General features: G+C 40.8%; 3 protein-coding genes across 8 annotated transcripts in view; 1 reads left to right on the forward strand and 2 right to left on the reverse strand.

Moving 5' to 3' along the window:
* Positions 1-205: 205 nt before the first annotated feature.
* On the reverse strand, positions 206-8,220 carry LOC146492003 (uncharacterized). Of its 2 annotated transcripts, XM_085152435.1 has the most exons (8): positions 8,116-8,133; positions 6,253-6,273; positions 6,098-6,135; positions 4,924-5,013; positions 3,902-4,440; positions 3,676-3,813; positions 3,028-3,139; positions 206-1,055 (listed from the first exon to the last, which is right to left on the reverse strand). In XM_085152435.1, exons 3-8 carry the CDS (start codon positions 6,132-6,134, stop codon positions 982-984), a joined length of 990 nt encoding a protein of 329 aa, XP_085008561.1. In that variant the 5' UTR covers position 6,135; positions 6,253-6,273; positions 8,116-8,133; the 3' UTR covers positions 206-981. The 2 variants fall into 2 exon arrangements, with proteins under 2 accessions (XP_085008561.1, XP_085008562.1); XM_085152436.1 differs by lacking the exon at positions 6,253-6,273 and having other exon boundaries at positions 8,116-8,220.
* A 339-nt stretch (positions 8,221-8,559) lies between these two features.
* Positions 8,560-14,057, forward strand: LOC146492004 (adrenodoxin-like). The gene is made up of 4 exons (XM_085152438.1): positions 8,560-8,997; positions 12,692-12,816; positions 12,928-13,057; positions 13,574-14,057. The coding sequence occupies exons 1-4, from the start codon at positions 8,873-8,875 to the stop codon at positions 13,680-13,682; spliced, it is 489 nt and encodes a 162-aa protein (XP_085008564.1). The 5' UTR covers positions 8,560-8,872; the 3' UTR covers positions 13,683-14,057.
* Positions 12,927-18,213, reverse strand: part of LOC146492005 (rho GTPase-activating protein 20-like) — a 31,188-nt gene continuing 25,901 nt past the window's right edge. For 4 of the 5 annotated variants that reach the window (XM_085152417.1, XM_085152418.1, XM_085152421.1 and 1 more), the window contains one exon: positions 12,927-16,987. In XM_085152417.1, coding sequence (XP_085008543.1) covers positions 16,205-16,987 — 783 coding nt within the window. In that variant the 3' untranslated portion in view covers positions 12,927-16,204. The remainder of the gene's footprint in view (positions 16,988-18,213) is intronic. The other variant, XM_085152419.1, reaches the window with a different exon arrangement.

Raw genomic sequence — 18,213 nt, forward strand, 5'->3', positions numbered from 1 at the left:
GTGATTGCATTACTCTGTAATATACCGCAGTATGAAACTGCTGTGTGATTCATAATTTTGCACCATACCTGAGCGAGTGAGTGTGCGAGTGAGAGTTTATTTTCTGTTGCCAAATGTTTTTTATTCCTGTCTGATTCTGTGAACCTTTGCAGCCCTGTGGGTTTGGCACTGGGCACAGAGTCGCTCTAACGGTTATCTCTCTTGGTTTTTTTTTCTCTGATTTTTGTATTTTGTTTTATTTAAATGTCAGTTTGGTGGATTGCAAAGACCAATCTGTGTCCTCCTTTAAGAGATTTCTGTGAAAGGTGCACAAAATGTTCTATTAATGCAGTTTATTTTTCTTTTGTTTATTCACATTTTTCATTCAAAGACCACTGTTTGAGTTATTCCACGACTGCAACAGAGTGCCTTTTATCCCAGCGTGGTGTCCACATAGAGCTAGATTTCTCCTTCTCCTTTGTCCCAAACTTTGTTGTGAATCAAGTGAAAGCAGCATTCCACACATTAGTCCGTCGCAGTTGCACCGGGAACCAAGAATATGGGACTTCCAAGAAAAATCAAAGTACTATTTTGTGTCTTAGCTACATTCTCTGTAACTGTCACCAAAATGGATGTGTGTATATCTGTGATTATTTATGAATACAGTATATAATGTACAGCATGATTTTTATTTTGGCGTCGTTAAAATGTACTTTTGCACTTTCCAGGTACTAAATTGTAACAGATTGTTTTAACTTTGCTCCCTAATCTGTAAAAACTGCTTTGTATACACAAGTGGAAAATAATCATTAAAGTCTTGTCTAAATTCAAAGGACTTTTTACTCATTTCTTAGGGAAAAAACTTATAGGAAGAAGAAACACACAGATGAGTAATATGCTGTGTTTTTATTCAAGAATGCGCAATCAGCTTGTGGCAGGTAACACAAAGGTATCGAAATGATACCCGCGAGCCCGTCTCACGTTGCTTCTTTGCGATTTTTCTTACGTAGGAATCATGTACGTACAGATGGACGCTCTCTTCAGATCACAGTTGGCAGTAGTCCACCGGCTGTTGTCTGCAGTGTGGATAGGAAAAGGATCATAGTAGATTAGTCCAGCAGGATAAAGATAATCCCAGTTTTTTATTAGGTGTCTTATCAATTTTATGTGACACAGACAGTACTCTATAAAGCTTTGTTTAAAAGGTGCTTTTATGACACATGCCTCACAAAAGGAACCCTTGTCTCATGACTGAAGATCAGGCATTTTAGTTGGCAAACTATTATTAATTTTAAGTCTCTTACAATTTGAGGGGGAAAAGTTATAATATTGAACCACTGCCTTTCAGTGGTAGAATGAATCCATAATTCAAACGCTCCTCAAAAAAATGAAATGAACACTCCTTAATCAAGTCAGCTAAACTTTTGGTCTGGTCAGTTCGGTAGCAGAGGGGGTTGTTAGTCAGCTTCAACTGCTTGGTGTTTAACAACAGGGGCAACAATGAAACAACCGCTAAAAAAGGAATGTTTTCCCAGCTGGAGACCACTGATGTTTTTTTTTCCTCTCATCTTTTTTTTTTGACTGTTTTTCACTAGTTTTGCATTTAGCTAGGCTCAGTGTCACTACAGCTAGAATTAGGTGAGACTTGGACCCTACAGAGGTTGAACAGGCAGTCCAATTCCTCCAGGATGGCCCATCAATCACGTCATTGCCGGAAGGTTTGGTGTGTCTCTCAGCACAGTCTCGAGCATGGATGAGATTTCAGGAGACAGACAGTTACTCTAGGAGGGCTGGACAGGGCAAGAGAAGGCCATTACCCCTTAAGAAAGACTGATATCTGCTCTTTTGTGAAGGAGGAATGGCATGAGCACTGTTAGAGCTACAAAATGACCTCCAGCAGGTCACTGGTGTAAATGTCTCTGTCCAAACAATCATAAACGGACTTCATGAGGGTGGTCTAATGGCCTGACGTCCTTTAGTGGACCCCGGTCACTGCTCAGCACCATGGAGCCTGATTGATATTTGCAACAAAATGCCAGAATTGGCAGATCCGCCACTGGTGCCCTGTGTTTTTCACAGATGAAACCCTGAGCACATGTGACAGATGTGAAAGCTCCTGGAGAACGTTGCTGTAACATCATTCTGAATGACAAGTTTGGTGGTGGGTCGAGAGAGGCACACAGACCTCTACAGACTTGGCAAAGGCACCCTGACTGCCATTACAGGTTAGGATGAAATACTTGAATCCACTGTCAGACCTACACTGGTGCATTGGGTCCTGGATTCCTCCTGGTGCATGACATTAACTGGCCTGTGATGTATGTGAGAGTATGCAGGAACTGCCTGCATACTCTCACTTGCCTGACCTAAATCCAACAGAACACCGTGGGGACTTTATGTTTTCATCCATTAGATGCTGCCAGGTTGTACCTAAGGCTGTCCAGGAGCTCAGTCATACCCAGCCCCCAAATGTCATCTCATTAAGAGCATTTCCCTAGCATTGTCAGGTATGCTTACAAGCCAAGACAAACTACAGATTGCCATTCTGAGATACTGCAATTAATTACTTTGATATTTTGGTGTGGCTTTAAATTTAGCCCCCTGTAGGTTGGTAATTTTCAATTCCATGAAACGACGTGCATCCCTTCATTCCTAACACATTAACCAATCCATATCAGTATAGATTGAATCTTATCTGATGTGTCACCAAAGTGTTGCTTTAATTTTTTTGAGCAGTGTATAAAACAGTACTGTACTTTTGCAAGCAGGCTATTAAAGCATAAAACGGCAATATCGAGGTCTAAAGTTCAATAACATTACCTAACAACTCACACCAAATTAAGTGAGGCTGTAGCTACAACACAAAAGTGCTGTATTATGGTGGGGTCTTTATCTTACAACATAAAGAGCCTTCAAGGCAACTGTTGCTGCAATCTGGCGCTATAAAAATAAAACTGAATTGAATTTAAAGCAGAGGTGTTTCAAAGTTACTCTCTGGAAAATGCTGGAATAAATTAGTAATTAGTGTGAGAGTGGCGTGGTTCTTACCTAGCTCAAACATCTCCACACAGACAGGTTTGTCAGTGTGAATGTTGGGGTGGTCTGGCATCCAGTCGCTAAAACCCCACTCTGACCCGTCCACCCATGAGGCCTCTTGGTCCTGTGGAGTGCAGAATACATATAAAAGGTTAAAAAAATGTAGTCTTAAATAACCCAATTGTTTGTAAACTGTCAATAAAAATAAAAAGTTAGCATATGAGACCCTTTCTATGATGAAAAGTATGGCTAATATGACCATATTACCACTTCACTTGTTTTAAAACATCACTTAGTCACAGGACACAACAATTGCAATACTTTAAGATAAAAGTTTGAAGGTCAATGTCTCATCAAGGTAAGAATAACACTATCAGTCCTGCTGATAAGATATCTGATGACACTCTCCTTGGCCTCCATTCGTTGACACAGCTCATGACCAGACTGCTGGCATTACAGCCACTAAGAACTGGAGTAAAAGTGTGGTATAAGTTTATAAACAACTGTTTATAAAAAAGTTGATTTATCTTGGTAAATCAACTTTTTCAGGGTGTTCTTAAGTAGAGAACACCCTGAAAAACACACTGTTGTTTTAGCACCACATGTTTTGAGAAAACCTTATATATCTATATACGTCGCCAATTAACATGATAAACTTGCCGTGACTGTGGCTCCCAGCCAGGTTAGCACAGGGCTCTTCTTACCACCCTTGGTCACCAGGGAAATCAAATGGGAATGCAGATCACCACTGGTTACAGAAGCAAGCTCGGCATGTGGGGCAAGAGTTCTGCATTTGGCCTGTAGAGTGAGAAACATTTAATTTACATCCTTTAAATGAACAGGGGATTAGCTTTTTATATGTTTTTGGAATGGTACATAGTCTAACCTGAGCATCCTTGAAGGACAGCGGTGTAGGGTTGAACTCATAGCACTTGTTGTTGATAATCTCCCCCTGACATGCCACTTTTGCTCTTTGGATGAAGCTGTAAAAGGGCTCGGTTCCCTGTCTGAAGCCTATTTGGAGAGGCAGAAATGGTTCGGTTCCCTGTCTGAAACCATCTCTGAGTTTCATAAAGGGTTCGGTTCCCTGTCTGAAGCCATCTCTGAGTTTCATAAAGGGTTCGGTTCCCTGCCTGAAACCATCTCTGAGTTTCATAAAGGGTTCGGTTCCCTGTCTGAAACCATCTTGGAGTTTCATAAAGGGTTCGGTTCCCTGCCTGAAGCCATCTCTGAGTTTCATAAAGGGTTCGGTTCCCTGCCTGAAACCATCTCTGAGTTTCATAAAGGGTTCGGTTCCCTGCCTGAAGCCATCTCTGACTTTCATAGAGGGTTCGGTTCCCTGCCTGAAACCATCTGGGAGATGAGAAGGATTTTCCACACGGACCCAACTACCACCACTCCTTTGGACCGGAACATCAGCATCGGCTGGAAGACAAAAGACATTGGAAGTAAACAAGCTTCTAAAATCATAACGATACTCAAGAGGTGACTTAGAGGGTACATTCGCTAAATGTGATCAAAATCATGTTAAACAGGTTATCATGTTCATTTCTATGTTCATGATGAAAAGATACCTAACAATTTATTTTTAATTAAACCTCAATAATGTCCTGGGACTGAATAGAAAGGCAGCGTCATTACAATAAAAAATTCATCCTGAGGGGGCTCAATAGCTCTACCAAATTTGAGAGGATAATTTGTTAGTTCTTGAGATGTCAGCTACTGGCTGCCCTAATAGAGGATGACCATTAACCATTAACCATTTGGATTCATTCACTGGGGAACGTGAATAAATGTGAAAAAATGTCATTTGAATCCAACCAAAAGTTGTTGAGATATTTCAGTCTTGGCCAAATTGGCCTGTGTCAGTAGGATCATGTAGGTAGGAGGTAAAAGTAGGCTCTGTACCTTGTCTAAAGCCATCAGGAACAGATTGATGGACATCACTTGATGACTTCTGCAAACCTCTAGGGGTTTTGATTGGGACAGCTTGGAGGCCTGCAAAGGATTACAGTTACACTATATAACTATAATATACACGAAGCTTCATTTGCACACCCTGCCTTTGACACTGGTGTTCGACTTGTTTAACATTATAGCACTAAGCTTGCCAGTTGATGGATACATAAATGTGTGGCCTTTTAGGTCAATTATTAACTATTGTGCAATGCTGATATATAGGCCACGACCTTTCTTTAACAGTGTGATAAATCAATGATAACGGTCAAAGTCTACGTTCTGTACTTCCATTAGGGAACTACAGAATGTTTACTGTCATTTGTTTTGCTGCCAAGGCAAGAAACAACAGAGCCAACATTAATTATGCCAAGGACACCTCAAAATAAATAAAACATTTGACACTGATCAGCCAGGAAAGTTAATATATAGACTGAACCCTACTGATGTTTCACATAATTGTATTAGTTTTTAAAGATAATTGAAATATAGGGATGGAAGTTTGGATATCAAAATGTTTTTATATCTAGATCTGCTGTGTCAGAATTGCATGATTCTAAGATAAAATCTGTTCTGTATTTTGCACTTATTTCATAAACTCATCATAAACTGATATGTAGAGAAATAGGCCCCTCTTCCGTGGAGCTAGCTCCTAGGATTCGGGAGACTGTAACCTTCTTTATGTTGAAGATTAGGCTTAAGAAAGTGTTCTGCATTTAAACATTAGTCATTATTAATCTCGGCCTCTCTTCCACAGTGCATATTTTGTCCGGTCTTTCTCCCATTACCCTCAAGCTGTTGCGTAAAATTGCTGTCGTGACATGAGCCTCGTTCTGCAGGGGGTTTCTCCCTGTTAAAAGGGAGCTTTTCCTTCCCACCATAACGAAGTGCTTACTCAAATTGGGTTGTTTAATTGTTGGGGGTTACTCTCTATTATTGCAGGGTCTTAACATTACAATATAAAGCACCCGAGGCAACTGTTGTTGCGATTTGGCAACAACAGTTGCCTCAGAAACACATCATCTGAAAATTAGGTGAGCAGTAATGATATGAAACAAATATCTAGCCACAAATGAATAGGCAGGTTTTACTGCACCAGTGAAAGGTGAAGGCAGTGAGATCTTACCTGACAGTGCCAGGAGCAGTAGCACTAACTTGAACATCCTGTAAGGAAATTGGAAGAAAATGTTTTACTTCTTCTTCATAAGCTTATACAACTTACAAATGTATCCAGGCTCTCCTTAACTGAGTTGTTTTTAAGCTCGTTTGTATCCTGCTTACCTGAGGCTGTAATGAGGAATGCTGCAGGAGTTCAGAAAGAAAAGGCCACCTATTAATATGTGTCTTTCTTGGTCATAAACCTTTTTAAAGAGATTACTGATTAATCTAATCTAAATCTCCTGTAGCGCTTTATTGACTGATATTTGATGACCTTTGCCTTCACTCTAAACTGAACTTTGAACTCAGCACTAAATGTTGGCTGTCACTGTCAGCCACTGGCCTCTGACCCAAAGGTATCAAACACCTAGTTTTCCTTGACATCCTATGATACTGTATGCATTCTGTTGTAGGTACGTCATTACCCCAAACCCCTCTGAAACTACATCGTAACCTGACATGCACTTTCCTTGAAATCTCAGACCATAAACGACTTATAAATGGGAAATTTTAGAAATTAAAGCGATCGATTACATTTTATATATTTGTGCCATATCCATCCATCGTCAAAAGTATCAAAACAGCAGGGCCATTTAATTTTTCATCAGATATTGAGTGTTTAATCAGGAAGAAGCCTTGGATATCTACTCTCTTTGGCTTTGTCTTTCACTTCTGAAGACTGTATTTGTAATTGAGAAGGGTACGCCGTCTGTGGGACAAAGCAGGAAAGTCCATCAGAGGATTTTCAGACACACTGGGCACAGCCACTATGTCAGTACAGAACATCCTGAAAAGGAATGAAACCTCTTTCCCTGAGCTACATGTATTAAATGGATTGGCTTGTCCAAGGAAGGCAACAATAAGGCTTGAAGAACAGCAATGTAGAGGTCATACTGCAATTTGCACTTTAAGCTCGTTTGTATCCTGCTTACCTGAGGCTGTAATGAGGAATGCTGCAGGAGTTCAGAAAGAAAAGGCCACCTATTAATATGTCTTTCTTGGTCATAAACCTTTTTAAAGAGATTACTGATTAATCTAATCTAAATCTCCTGTAGCTCTTTATTGACTGATATTTGATGACCTTTGCCTTCACTCTAAACTGAACTTTGAACTCAGCATTAAATGTTGGCTGTCACTGTCAGCCACTGGCCTCTGACCCAAAGGTATCAAACACCTAGTTTTCCTTGACATCCTACTGTATGCATTCTGTTTTCTGGGGCATGCAAGCATGTGAAGGGTCAATAGCACTTGGTTTAATCAAGGGAGCTCAATCAATATTTGTGAATGTGGACAGAGAGGGACGTTACAACAGATGGTAAACGTGACACTGGAGGCCACTGAGGTATTTCACAGACCTTTGACGTTGGTGTAGAGCAGCGGTCCCCAACCCCCGGGCCTCGGACCGGTACCGGTCCGTGAGTCGTTTGGTACTTGCTTAGAGTTGAGGCTCAGGTGTGAAATGTATGGTTTTGAGGGTTTTTATAGGTTTTCAGCATTATTTTGTTATCGTTTTTATCGTTAACTCGGTTTTCCTGGGTCTTTTCACGTGTGTTATGAATAAATCTTCTTTTTTTCGGTACCGGTACTAGTTTTATTTTGTTGTATTTATCCGCAACACCTTAAATGCTGGTCCGTGAAAATATTGTCCGTGGCGCAAAAAAGGTTGGGTACCGCTGGTGTAGAGCACTTGTTCAACTTTGTAACCCTGTAGCCATCAGGACATGGGGTGTAGATGGTGGTTAATATTCATGGTCACTTTTTATTAGCAATGATTAAAAAGTGAGTAACTTCTAACTTGATTCTTCTGAAATGCCTCAGATTTAATATCTCTTGTGAACTCATGGTGCTTAAAAGATGATTTAAAAAACAGTTCAAAAGTTCAAGGTCATTTTGACATTACTGCTCTTCTTCGCTGGTCAGAGTAACGCGTGAAGGATTTGACCTTTATTAGGAAACACACTGAACTTTCTAGATGTCTATACTCACACACACGGCGGGGCGGTGACTCCGCAAGCAGCCCTCCACTCGGAGACGTGCTAACTCCGTACTACCGGCTGACGCGGTAATTTAAAACGAGCGTTAGTACAGTTTGATTGGCTAGTTTACACACTCACGTAAGCGGGCACGGGGACGTTTGTTCTTACCGGAATCAAGTTAGCGCCGATGACTTTCAAAATAAAAGCAAAATAATGCATTTCTAATCATGAAGGGAAGCCGAGACGTTTGTTTTTTTTATTAACACCCACTAGGATAACGGTCTTATTTTACTTTAAACTGCGGGTATCAAATTATAATCCATAGATGGACACAATATGTTAGTAGCTAAAACATTTATTTTGACGACATGGCAGGAAGTTGTATTGCGCCTGTTTGATCTTTGTTTGTCAGGAACTACACAGAGAGCGGTCATGTTTGCGATTTGACTGCATAACCCTGGGCGGTGTTGATAGTTATCTGTCAACTTTGTGTTTTGTTGTGGAGTATCATTGGTGCTCCACTGCGTTATCAGGTGATTGATTTGGGGTCTTAGACAACAAGCAGTTGCCATATGTTTCACGTTATGCAATGACAGTGACAGAGTGACTTTTTGCAGCTAAAACAAGCTAGCCCCGCTAGCCTTCTCGATCGGTTCAGTCAAACATCTTTAGGTCTCTGCTGAGAAGTTACGCGCTCGACAGGTGTCTGCCATTCGCAGCTCGTAAATCCTCCCCGTTAGTTTTCCAGCTTCATTTTTGTGCTTCAAATGGCTTTGGTAACTACGTTAAGACGGCTGGTTCAGAATAGTCTACGTGAATATTCCCGGAAGGCGTCGGCAGTAACCTGGCCGACGAAACAAAGGAGTTTTTCCGTCGGCACACAGCCTCTCAGGTAGGTTATTTTACTAAAACACATACTATTAACAGGACTGCCTAACCTGGTGATGGATTGAGCCGCACGCCAAACTCCAGTCAAAAAATGTGCAATTTATTGGGGCTCTTCTTTCCAGCGCATTCCTGGCATGCAAAATCATGTAGAAAAGAATGTCCCTTTCACAGAGCAGGGTGTTTTGTGTCGTGCTGTTTCAAAACATTTGAAACTAGGCTCATGTTGTTTTTCAAAATGACAAAGCAGAAACACTTAAATTCCAGCCTAGCGGTGGGTCATTTACTTTAAGTCAGTTTAAATGGACTAGCGGGGAGAAAGCAAAGGAGAGGAAAGTCTTCGTGCCTTTAGGTCTCAGGAGAACTAATTTGCAACTTAAATGTGCCAATATTCCAATATGTGTTGAAACACTGAGGGGCGAAATGTGTAGTAAAATATATGTGAGTGTGTAATTGGGTTGATGAGTCTTAATTTAGTTCCTAGAAAAAGTGGTGCTTGAAGTCAAAGTGATTAAGAACACCACACGTGTGCAGCTGATGTCCTTAGGAGCAGGCTGAAGCCTCACGTGTCCACAAGGTGAAAGTGAGCCATCTTCCCACTCAGGTACAAGGCTCTGACCACAGCTGGGCTTCCCAGTGCCAGCCACGCTGTTGGAGGGCAGCATGACTGTTGACCTTGTGCTCAGGTTGAAGGTTTTTTTTTTTTCTCCAGGCTTGCCTTAAACTGACTGACACTGTCCTCGTGTCCTCACGTCACCCTCCCTTAACTAACCAGTTTAACGTGATTGATGCCAAGTGCGAGTGTGTTTGTCCTGAGAGGTCGTGCAGTGCAGGCCTTTCAGGAAAGAGCATGAACAAGGTTTTGTTTTTAAACAAAGGGGACTTGTGCGTTAAATCTATGTTGTAGGTACGTCATTTCCCCAAACCCCTCTGAAACTACATTGTAACCTGACATGCACTTTCCTTGAAATCTCAGACCATAAACGACTTATAAATGGGAAATTTTAGAAATTAAAGCGATCGATTACATTTTATATATTTGTGCCATATCCATCCATCGTCAAAAGTATCGAAACAGCAGGGCCATTTAATGTTTCATCAGATATTGAGTGTTTAATCAGGAAGAAGCCCTGGATATCTACTCTCTTTGGCTTTGTCTTTCACTTCTGAAGACTGTATTTGTAATTGAGAAGGGTACGCCGTCTGTGGAACAAAGCAGGAAAGTCCATCAGAGGATTTTCAGACACACTGGGCACAGCCACTATGTCAGTACAGAACATCCTGAAAAGGAATGAAACCTCTTGCCCTGAGCTACATGTATTAAATGGATTGGCTTGTCCAAGGAAGGCAACAATAAGGCTTGAAGAACAGCGATGTAGAGGTCATACTGCAATTTGCACTCATCACCTGTAAAAATCTGAAAGCCTGAATGGAATTTGCAGAATGAGCAGAAGTCTACAAAAAGATATTGTTTGCCAGTTTACAGAGAGCTAATCTGGAGAAGTCCTTTGTTAAGAGAGGACTTTAACCAGATCTTAACCTAAATTAACCCACACTTCACCTCCCGAAGAGAAGCACAAAGGGAGAAACTCTGCAAAACAAACAACTAAAAGATTTTGTGGTAAAAGCTGAAGTGGCAAAACCAGTGAAGAAATTGGTATGATGTTAGGAATTTAATTGCAACAAAATAAAAGCATTAAGCTATCTGTCATTTTAAAAAAATGTAGGAATATGAGAAATGGGTGCACTGATTTATTGAAGCCTGTTCATTATTGATTTTTCACTCAGGTTCTTGTGGAACTTGAAATACCCCAGTCTATTCTCCCTGTCACTTCCCTAAGAATGGCTTCTTTGTGACAGCCACATTTACACTGAGAGCATTTGTGATGAGGCTTCATTGGACAGTAGATGGATGAAGGTCCATCTATCAGGTCCTGTGTCAGCTACAAGGTCTGGACTGAAAATGAGTGAGAGAGCAGCCAAAGCAAACTTTGAAAGACCTTCAGAAAATCTGAAGAACTGCTGCTCAAGACTGCTGTGAAAATGAGTCTGGCTCCTTGGAAGCAAAATAAAATAAACGTGGAGGGTGGCTTAAGACTTTTACACAGAACTGTAATTAGATTGGTCGCAGCAGATGGCCGCCCTCCCTCAGGCTGGTTCTGCAGGTTTCTTCCTGTTAAAAGGGAGTTCTTCCTTCCTACTGTCACCAACTGCAGGGTCTTTACTATCTAACCTTGCTGTGTTTTGGTGATATATAAATAAAATTTAATTGATTGTAAATAGCAGAGAATAAAAGTGCTGATTTCATGCACACATGTCTTCAGTGCACAGCACACATATACCCCCCACTGCAGCATCCCTGGCTGAATGATGGTCTCTTATACTGATGCTTCACAGAGGTTTTATTGGAAATGTTTTTATTGATACATTCAGGGAAGACACCGTAAGAGCTAGGAGTAAAACAAAACCAGCAATATTAATACATTAATATTAATAACATCAAAGGAAACAAATTTCTCCTGCTCACATATAGCATATACATCAAATTTACATCACTCAATTCATTATATCACCTCACTAACTTACAACTACACATAAAGGTCAAGGTCAAGGTTAACAACATAAACTCTATTAAATGACATTCTGATTGCACGTAACTTATTCCGTTAAAGGAAACATTAACAAACCTTGTGCCACTGTCAGCCAGGTACTAATTGGCAAAGGAAACGTACATATTTTTCACTTTAAGGCACACTATTTACCATATCCTAAAAGAAACGTTACTAACAGCCCTTTAACGGTTTTGCGCAAGTTTCCTGTTTCAAAATAAAAGCATGGATTTCAAAATAAAACCGAAGTACCTTTCAAACAAACGTAAAAAATATTTACCAAATTTAAAGATCATTTACACCCACCATGCAGAAGAAAGGTGGTTAAAGAGAGCTAGACAAGCTTATTTCAGGATGACTTAATGAGCTTCACTATGGACCAGTATAATGTAAATGAGGAGTACTTACTCATTATATGAAATTATAACTCTGTGTTGGCATCGGTATCAGTTTTTAGACTAAAACTTGGCACTTGGCAAAGTTTGTGCTGTAGTTTTCTCTTAGTGATAGACAGGAAAATTCATTTGTACGTGTTATTTTTAGGTCCCTGTTGTTCCTTCATTGTGGCCTTATGCTGTAAATGTAGTTAAATATTGGATATCATGGGATAGCCCCCGCAACCCTGAAAATGATAAGCAAGCAGAAAAGGATGGATGGTTAAACAAGTTCATGATCTCTTTGTGTGTGTGTGTGTGTTTCTTTACTCTTATTCTTTAGGATGCAGGTGGGCGGAGCTTGTATGATGCAGTGTACATGAGATGAAATTTTAGGGATCTCATTATCTGCAGCTGTTGGTCATAATATGAGTCTCCACCACAGTAACAGTATATGACAGAAAATAAGGAACAGTAGATGTTCTCTTTAGGGCACCGAGGCATCTTTTGACATGAATGTAACTATCAGTAGTGGCCACCAGAGGGCAGTGACGTCTGGCAGTTGGACTGTGCAGTGCTATATAGGGAAAACTGGATAACATAAGGGTCCAAACTTAGTAATTATGTCATACATAAAACCTGTAAGTTTATCAGTCCAACAGTTGGGTTCCAGTGTTCCTGTCAATCAAACTAAGGTCATGTTTTTTGTGTGTCTCAGATCGGACAACAAGGTGACTGTCAACTTCATTAACCGAGATGGGGAGAAGATCACAGTGAAAGGATCGCCTGGAGATTCTCTGCTAGACGTTGTCATCAACGAAGACCTCGACTTTGATGGTTTTGGTACGCACAGAGCGAGTTTCACAGGCCTGGACCTATCAGAGAGCTGCATGTATGTGCCTGAGCTACTTCTCATCCATCGTGTGGAGTTCTAAAGGTGTGTGTGTGTTGTAGGAGCGTGCGAGGGAACGCTGGCGTGCTCCACATGCCATCTGATCTTTGATGAGGAGATGTATAAGAAGCTGGGGCCCATCACTGACGAGGAAATGGACATGCTAGACTTAGCCTACGGCCTGACTGACACGTAAGGAAGCACACGTGAACACTCACAAGGCCACTGTGCTAAATTGTCATTACACTGATTTTAATTGATGTGATAGTTTATCGACACTCTGCTTATATAACTGCAAGGCCATGTTTTAAATAGTGTTTGGAGAATGTGGATCTTGGCTATGTCAGCTTTTGTGTGATTCATTCTTTGTCTTTTTGTGTTAATTGAAGGATAATTAACACATGGATAAACGATTAGAGGCTGAAGCTTTTATCACAGTAGTCCTACAGCCTGGCTGATGCAGAAGAATTAGTTCTGGTGGCATAATAAGATTTGTCAGGGCTGATCAGTTAATCATTGAGAGACAAAGGAATAAACATGAGAGCCTTCTTTCACTTAGGATATCAGCTTTATTTGCAAACAATGCTGGACACTGTTGTTAAAGCAGCTTTTAGAGTCAAAGCAAATGGCACATTCATGGCTGGCTAAAAATGAGAAGCATCCTTCATCAGACTTGAATTTAACATGCTTCTCATCTCCCCATTGCAGATCTCGTCTGGGTTGCCAGATCTGCTTGACGAAGTCTCTGGAGGGAATGGTAGCCAGGGTTCCAGAGAGTGTAGCCGACATCCGACAGACCAAAGATGGATTATCTTAACAGGAAACATGTGGCTGAGAACATGAGTGTAGAAAGTGAGGGTACAACACATGCACACAGAGACGATGGTAGGTGGAATCTGTCAGTACTGCTGTGGGCTGCCATAGAACTCTTTTCCCACTTTCTTTTAATAATAAAGTCATAGCTTACTAAAGTGAGCTCTCAAAAACCGGGAAGTTCAAATATGCAACTTTGACTTTCAAATTAATTTTTTTATAGAATGTAAACCTGCAGTACGCAAGATTTTTAGACTAACAAGGCTGTAATGCTCGGCTTACAGGAGAAACCTGCAGGCCTTAGTGTGGAATCAAAATATTTATGAGATATAAACTGCTGTCTGTTCTGTTTATTTTAATCACTGCCGGGGGGGGGAAACGTTACTTACTTGTTGTACCTTTTCTTCCTGCCTAATTTCCTAATTGTGACTAAATTTACAATGTGAGCTCACGTTTATATCTCAGCACAGAGCTGGACCTTCTGGAAATGTACACACTTCCTCTCACATGAACAGTTAGTCATGTCTGCGGAGGACCCAAACTGCCAAAAGAAAATGTGACTTGGTATGTAAAATCATGTAGAATCATAAACCTCCCATATTGCACTTTGACTGATTTCAGTTCAAAGTGTCAGGTATTTAAAAAAAGATGTATATATGAAAGCAAATATTAATGCTGAAGAAAGTTGAACATTATTTTGTCAGTTTTTCTAAACACATTTTAATAGTTTTGTTCCATTTACTGGAATTCTTTTTTTTTTTTTTTTTTGATTTTGGTATTTTTGGACTTCCATGTTGACTCAACAAGGCTAAAGGAAAAGGTGGTACGCCTGACTGAAGTGTTCACGTATTGAACAACAAGAAGTTCAACACCTTACAGATTTCTTCTGCTGTCCCCTGAAAAATGTTTGTTATTTTTGATCAGATCCTTCATGTAACCTTAATTTCATCTTGTTTGTGTACACACAACCATCTGCGTTAAAGAATGAAAGAAAAATAAAACTTCCTCTTTCTAACAGCGTGCTGATCTGTTGGTTCTTTAATGTCACGTTAAATATGCTGTTTGTACAAAGAAAAAAGGACAAAGGGATCCCTTCCCATGAAATCTCCCCAAATTAAAGCAGTAAGCACACATTTAATTTCAGCTCATTTTATTTGCATATGCAAAAGTATAGTGACAGCGTATAAATACATGTACATATATAACAAGGAGGCAGTAGACAATATTAGGAAGCAACAGTCCTGTGGCCTATTTCGGTGTTTTAAGCTGCATAAGATGTAAAGCTCATAAAACATGATTAATTTCAATCAGTACAGGCTTATGTGAACAGCATTGTTGGCAACAAAAACAAAACAAGAAGCTATAAATGTTGCTGCTGCAGTCGTCAGTATCACAGCAGGCTGATGTGAGTGTTAATGCCAAGAAGCATTTGACATGAACTGCTCAGCTGACTGTAATCACAAACGTCTCCATGTTAATATTTATCCAAACACTAAATCTGTTCACTAAAAAGCATTAACGCTGGAAAATAGTTAAGCTGCTAACAGTCGACATGATCCCGAGCAACGCTTGATTTTTGGGGAGCCTTCTTCACATATACAGGATATACACGTACGGTTTGTTTAAATATACTGAATGATGTCATGCTTTTATACCTTTCCAACAACATGTCACAAACTAGTCTACCTACACATTTACGATACTTCCGAGTATTGTAAACAACTGAGCTGAAGCCAAACTACCGATCAACACACAGACTGAGCTGTAGTTCAGAACCAGACTATTAAAACGTAGAGGCAAAGTCACAGTGTGTACCCAGGCTGCATTTACACTATTTATAATGTGACTATTAATTTCAATAAATTATGATTGTACCACCTGCTTTCTGCAAAACTGTGGTTGAAGTAACGTGTGATATCAAATACTGCATGTTGCCCATAATCTGTTTAGGCTGCTTGGGTGGGACTTGAACTAAAACAACAGTTTTTCTGAGCTGCAGTTAACCAGAAGGCATTTCTCTGAGTGAGTCTTTGTTCATTATGAAGAAGGCAATGCCAGGTGTGTTTAGATTGGCAGGTTTTAACTTTGGCCTGATGTACATTGGAAAAAATAAAAAAATCAAGACATTTTACACCAAAATAGTTGATCTGCTTTGATTAGAATTAATGTTATTTGAGCTTATTGGTCATACATTAGAACACTTTTTGCATGTGTAAATCCAGCCTTTAGGACATTTAAGCAAAGGGTTAGGGTTAGGGGGAGATTCACTTTACTTTAATGGCATTAAGCACTAAGCAAAAACTCAAACACACTTTTACTTTCTGCTCCATGTCCACCTTAGCCAACAGATTACATTTCATGTGGTGCTCCAGATAGCAAAATGCTCCCAGTGACACCAAAGCCTTAGTGTCTGATGACGGAGTTCATTTTAAGGTTATGAATACGACCACCGTGCTGAAACTGAGATGCTCTGTTTGTTCCACTTGTCGGAGCGATGCTGTACTTCAGTTTGTTTTCACCAACTCTTCAAACGTAGGATTCCTCAGCAAACAGGAGCTGGTCAAAGTCTGGCTCTGCTGTGGGATCGCTGCATCTCTTCACCCACTCCCTGTGGCTCTCCACCAGGGCAAGCGCCACCTGGTGGCTGCTCTGGGGATTGCTTTGGGGGTGAGAGGAGAAGTAGTCCCGCACTGCTTTGGTGGCACAGGGGGAGAGGCAGTAACGGGCCTCTGATGTGCCTCCTTGTGAATCCACCCCGGACACTTTCAACCCCGGGTCACTGGGCAACCTTGCCCGGGTGAAGGTGGTGGCTCGGTCCACAACTTGACGTCCCGGTTCGGACCCGCGGCGCTGATATAGCCGGGCGTTGTGGTCCTGCTCTGTGGATTGAGACTTGGGTCGCTTGAATAGGGACAGTGATGGCCCCCCGTGCTTGTAAAACACAGACGGCGATGGCTGCTTCAGTTCAGTCACATCACTTTGCACAGCACACTTCTGGGCGCTGGTATCACTCCTGGGATTTTTCTGCCTTAAAGTTATCGGGGCCTCTGGGGAATGGAGCCAGGCAGATTTAGGGAACTGGAGGTTTCCTGTAGACTGATAGTGTGAAGGGGGACTGGAGGAGTCCTGCTTGAGGAGCCCTGCTTTTCCCTTCACATGGCTCCCTCCTGCTCCACCTGCATCTTTGGGAGGTCTACAGGATGTTCTGAGTTTGGTTTGGCTGCCTGAGATCAGGTTTGCAGCTCCTTTCTCACCTGCTTTTCCTTTTTCTGGTTTCCCAGGTGTGAGCGACTTATCAGAAGGCCCTCCCTGGGTGGAGACAAAGGCAGATCACATAAACAACTGTCGGGAAGTTTTAGTTCTTGAGCTTTGAGAACTAATGTAGTCCAGAGAATCTAACCTCTAAGGTTCATCTATTCATCATTCAGGCTCTTCTAACTCCATCTTACAGTCTTTATATAGTAAGGGGAGCTGGCTCAGGCAAGTTTCTGAGGGAATATTACTTCCATCTGTTACTTGGTCAGCTTTACGTCTGAGTCAAACAGTCCAAAAAGTTTCTAATATTATTATCAATACTCGTAATAATGCAATACAACTATTATGGCAAACCTTGACGTGGACAAAACTGTTGGTACTTTTCCATTATAGAAAGAAAAACCCACAACAGTCACTGCAATAACTTGAAAAGGACACAAGCAGTATCTATTCATCCAGAGTAATAATTCATATTGGTTTACTGAAAATTAACTAATGAATTAGTAAAAAAAAAAAAAAAAAAAAAAAGCTTCATAAAAATAAAAATAACTTCAGTCAAGTGATTTCTCAATGAGGCTTCTGCACCTCTCCACAGGTATTTTGGCCCAATCCTCATGAGCAAACCGCTTCAGCGGTCTCAGGTTTGAAGGGTGCACGTTAAACTTTAGTCACAGGAACATCAAGCTGTGTGGAGTTTTATAGCCTTTAACCACAATTCAAAAGTCAGTGGCTGGGCTGTCAGTGGTGTTCGGATAAAGTTCAGAGGATAAAGTCTAGGTGAGGTGTTATCCAAATAAATGTTCCAGCTATCTGGCACCAGAAACACTAGTTTGTCTCATTCATGTCACCAGTGTAACACAGCACTTCATTTTTGTATTAAGCTGCCACCTGTCACACAAAACAGCTCCCCCAAAAAAGTTTTGGACAAAGTGAATGGTTGGCTGTAGGTCAGGGGTGTGAGACGTTTACATGGTGGGCCACATACAGCCCGCTTTGATCTTAATTGGGCCGGACAACTGAAACGCTGCTTTCTGTCAGTGTAAAGAAGTCACATATTTAACTGTTTTTCTGCATAATAAAGAGAAAGCTGCTGTCAGAAAGGACGACCTGTCAGCATAACTATTTGGACTTAAATTGTAAGAATTAAATGTGTAAAATTACAGAAAAGGTTCTCTTAGCTGATCGCCCAGACTGTCCAGTTTTTTTTGTCTTGTTATTTTTTAACCGTAGTCATAAAAAAACAAAACAAGACAGACGTTTCTATAGTAGAAGGTGAAAAA

The sequence above is a fragment of the Neolamprologus multifasciatus genome, chromosome 23 (assembly GCF_963576455.1).
Source record: "Neolamprologus multifasciatus chromosome 23, fNeoMul1.2, whole genome shotgun sequence".
Lineage (NCBI taxonomy): Eukaryota > Metazoa > Chordata > Actinopteri > Cichliformes > Cichlidae > Neolamprologus > Neolamprologus multifasciatus.

What these genes read in the sequence shown, in the direction of transcription:
- LOC146492003 (XM_085152436.1), bottom strand. Translation starts at nt 6,134, where the DNA reads ATGTTCAAGTTAGTGCTACTGCTCCTGGCACTGTCAG. An exon ending in TCCTGATGGCTTTAGACAAG is followed by an intron (nt 4,441 to 4,923) that starts GTACAGAGCCTA and finishes TTTGTCTTCCAG; the next exon opens with CCGATGCTGATGTTCCGGTC. An exon ending in TGTCCTTCAAGGATGCTCAG is followed by an intron (nt 3,814 to 3,901) that starts GTTAGACTATGT and finishes CTCACTCTACAG; the next exon opens with GCCAAATGCAGAACTCTTGC.
- LOC146492004 (XM_085152438.1), top strand. Translation starts at nt 8,873, where the DNA reads ATGGCTTTGGTAACTACGTTAAGACGGCTGGTTCAGAATAGTCTACGT. An exon ending in CCTCGACTTTGATGGTTTTG is followed by an intron (nt 12,817 to 12,927) that starts GTACGCACAGAG and finishes TGTGTGTTGTAG; the next exon opens with GAGCGTGCGAGGGAACGCTG. An exon ending in GCCTACGGCCTGACTGACAC is followed by an intron (nt 13,058 to 13,573) that starts GTAAGGAAGCAC and finishes TCCCCATTGCAG; the next exon opens with ATCTCGTCTGGGTTGCCAGA.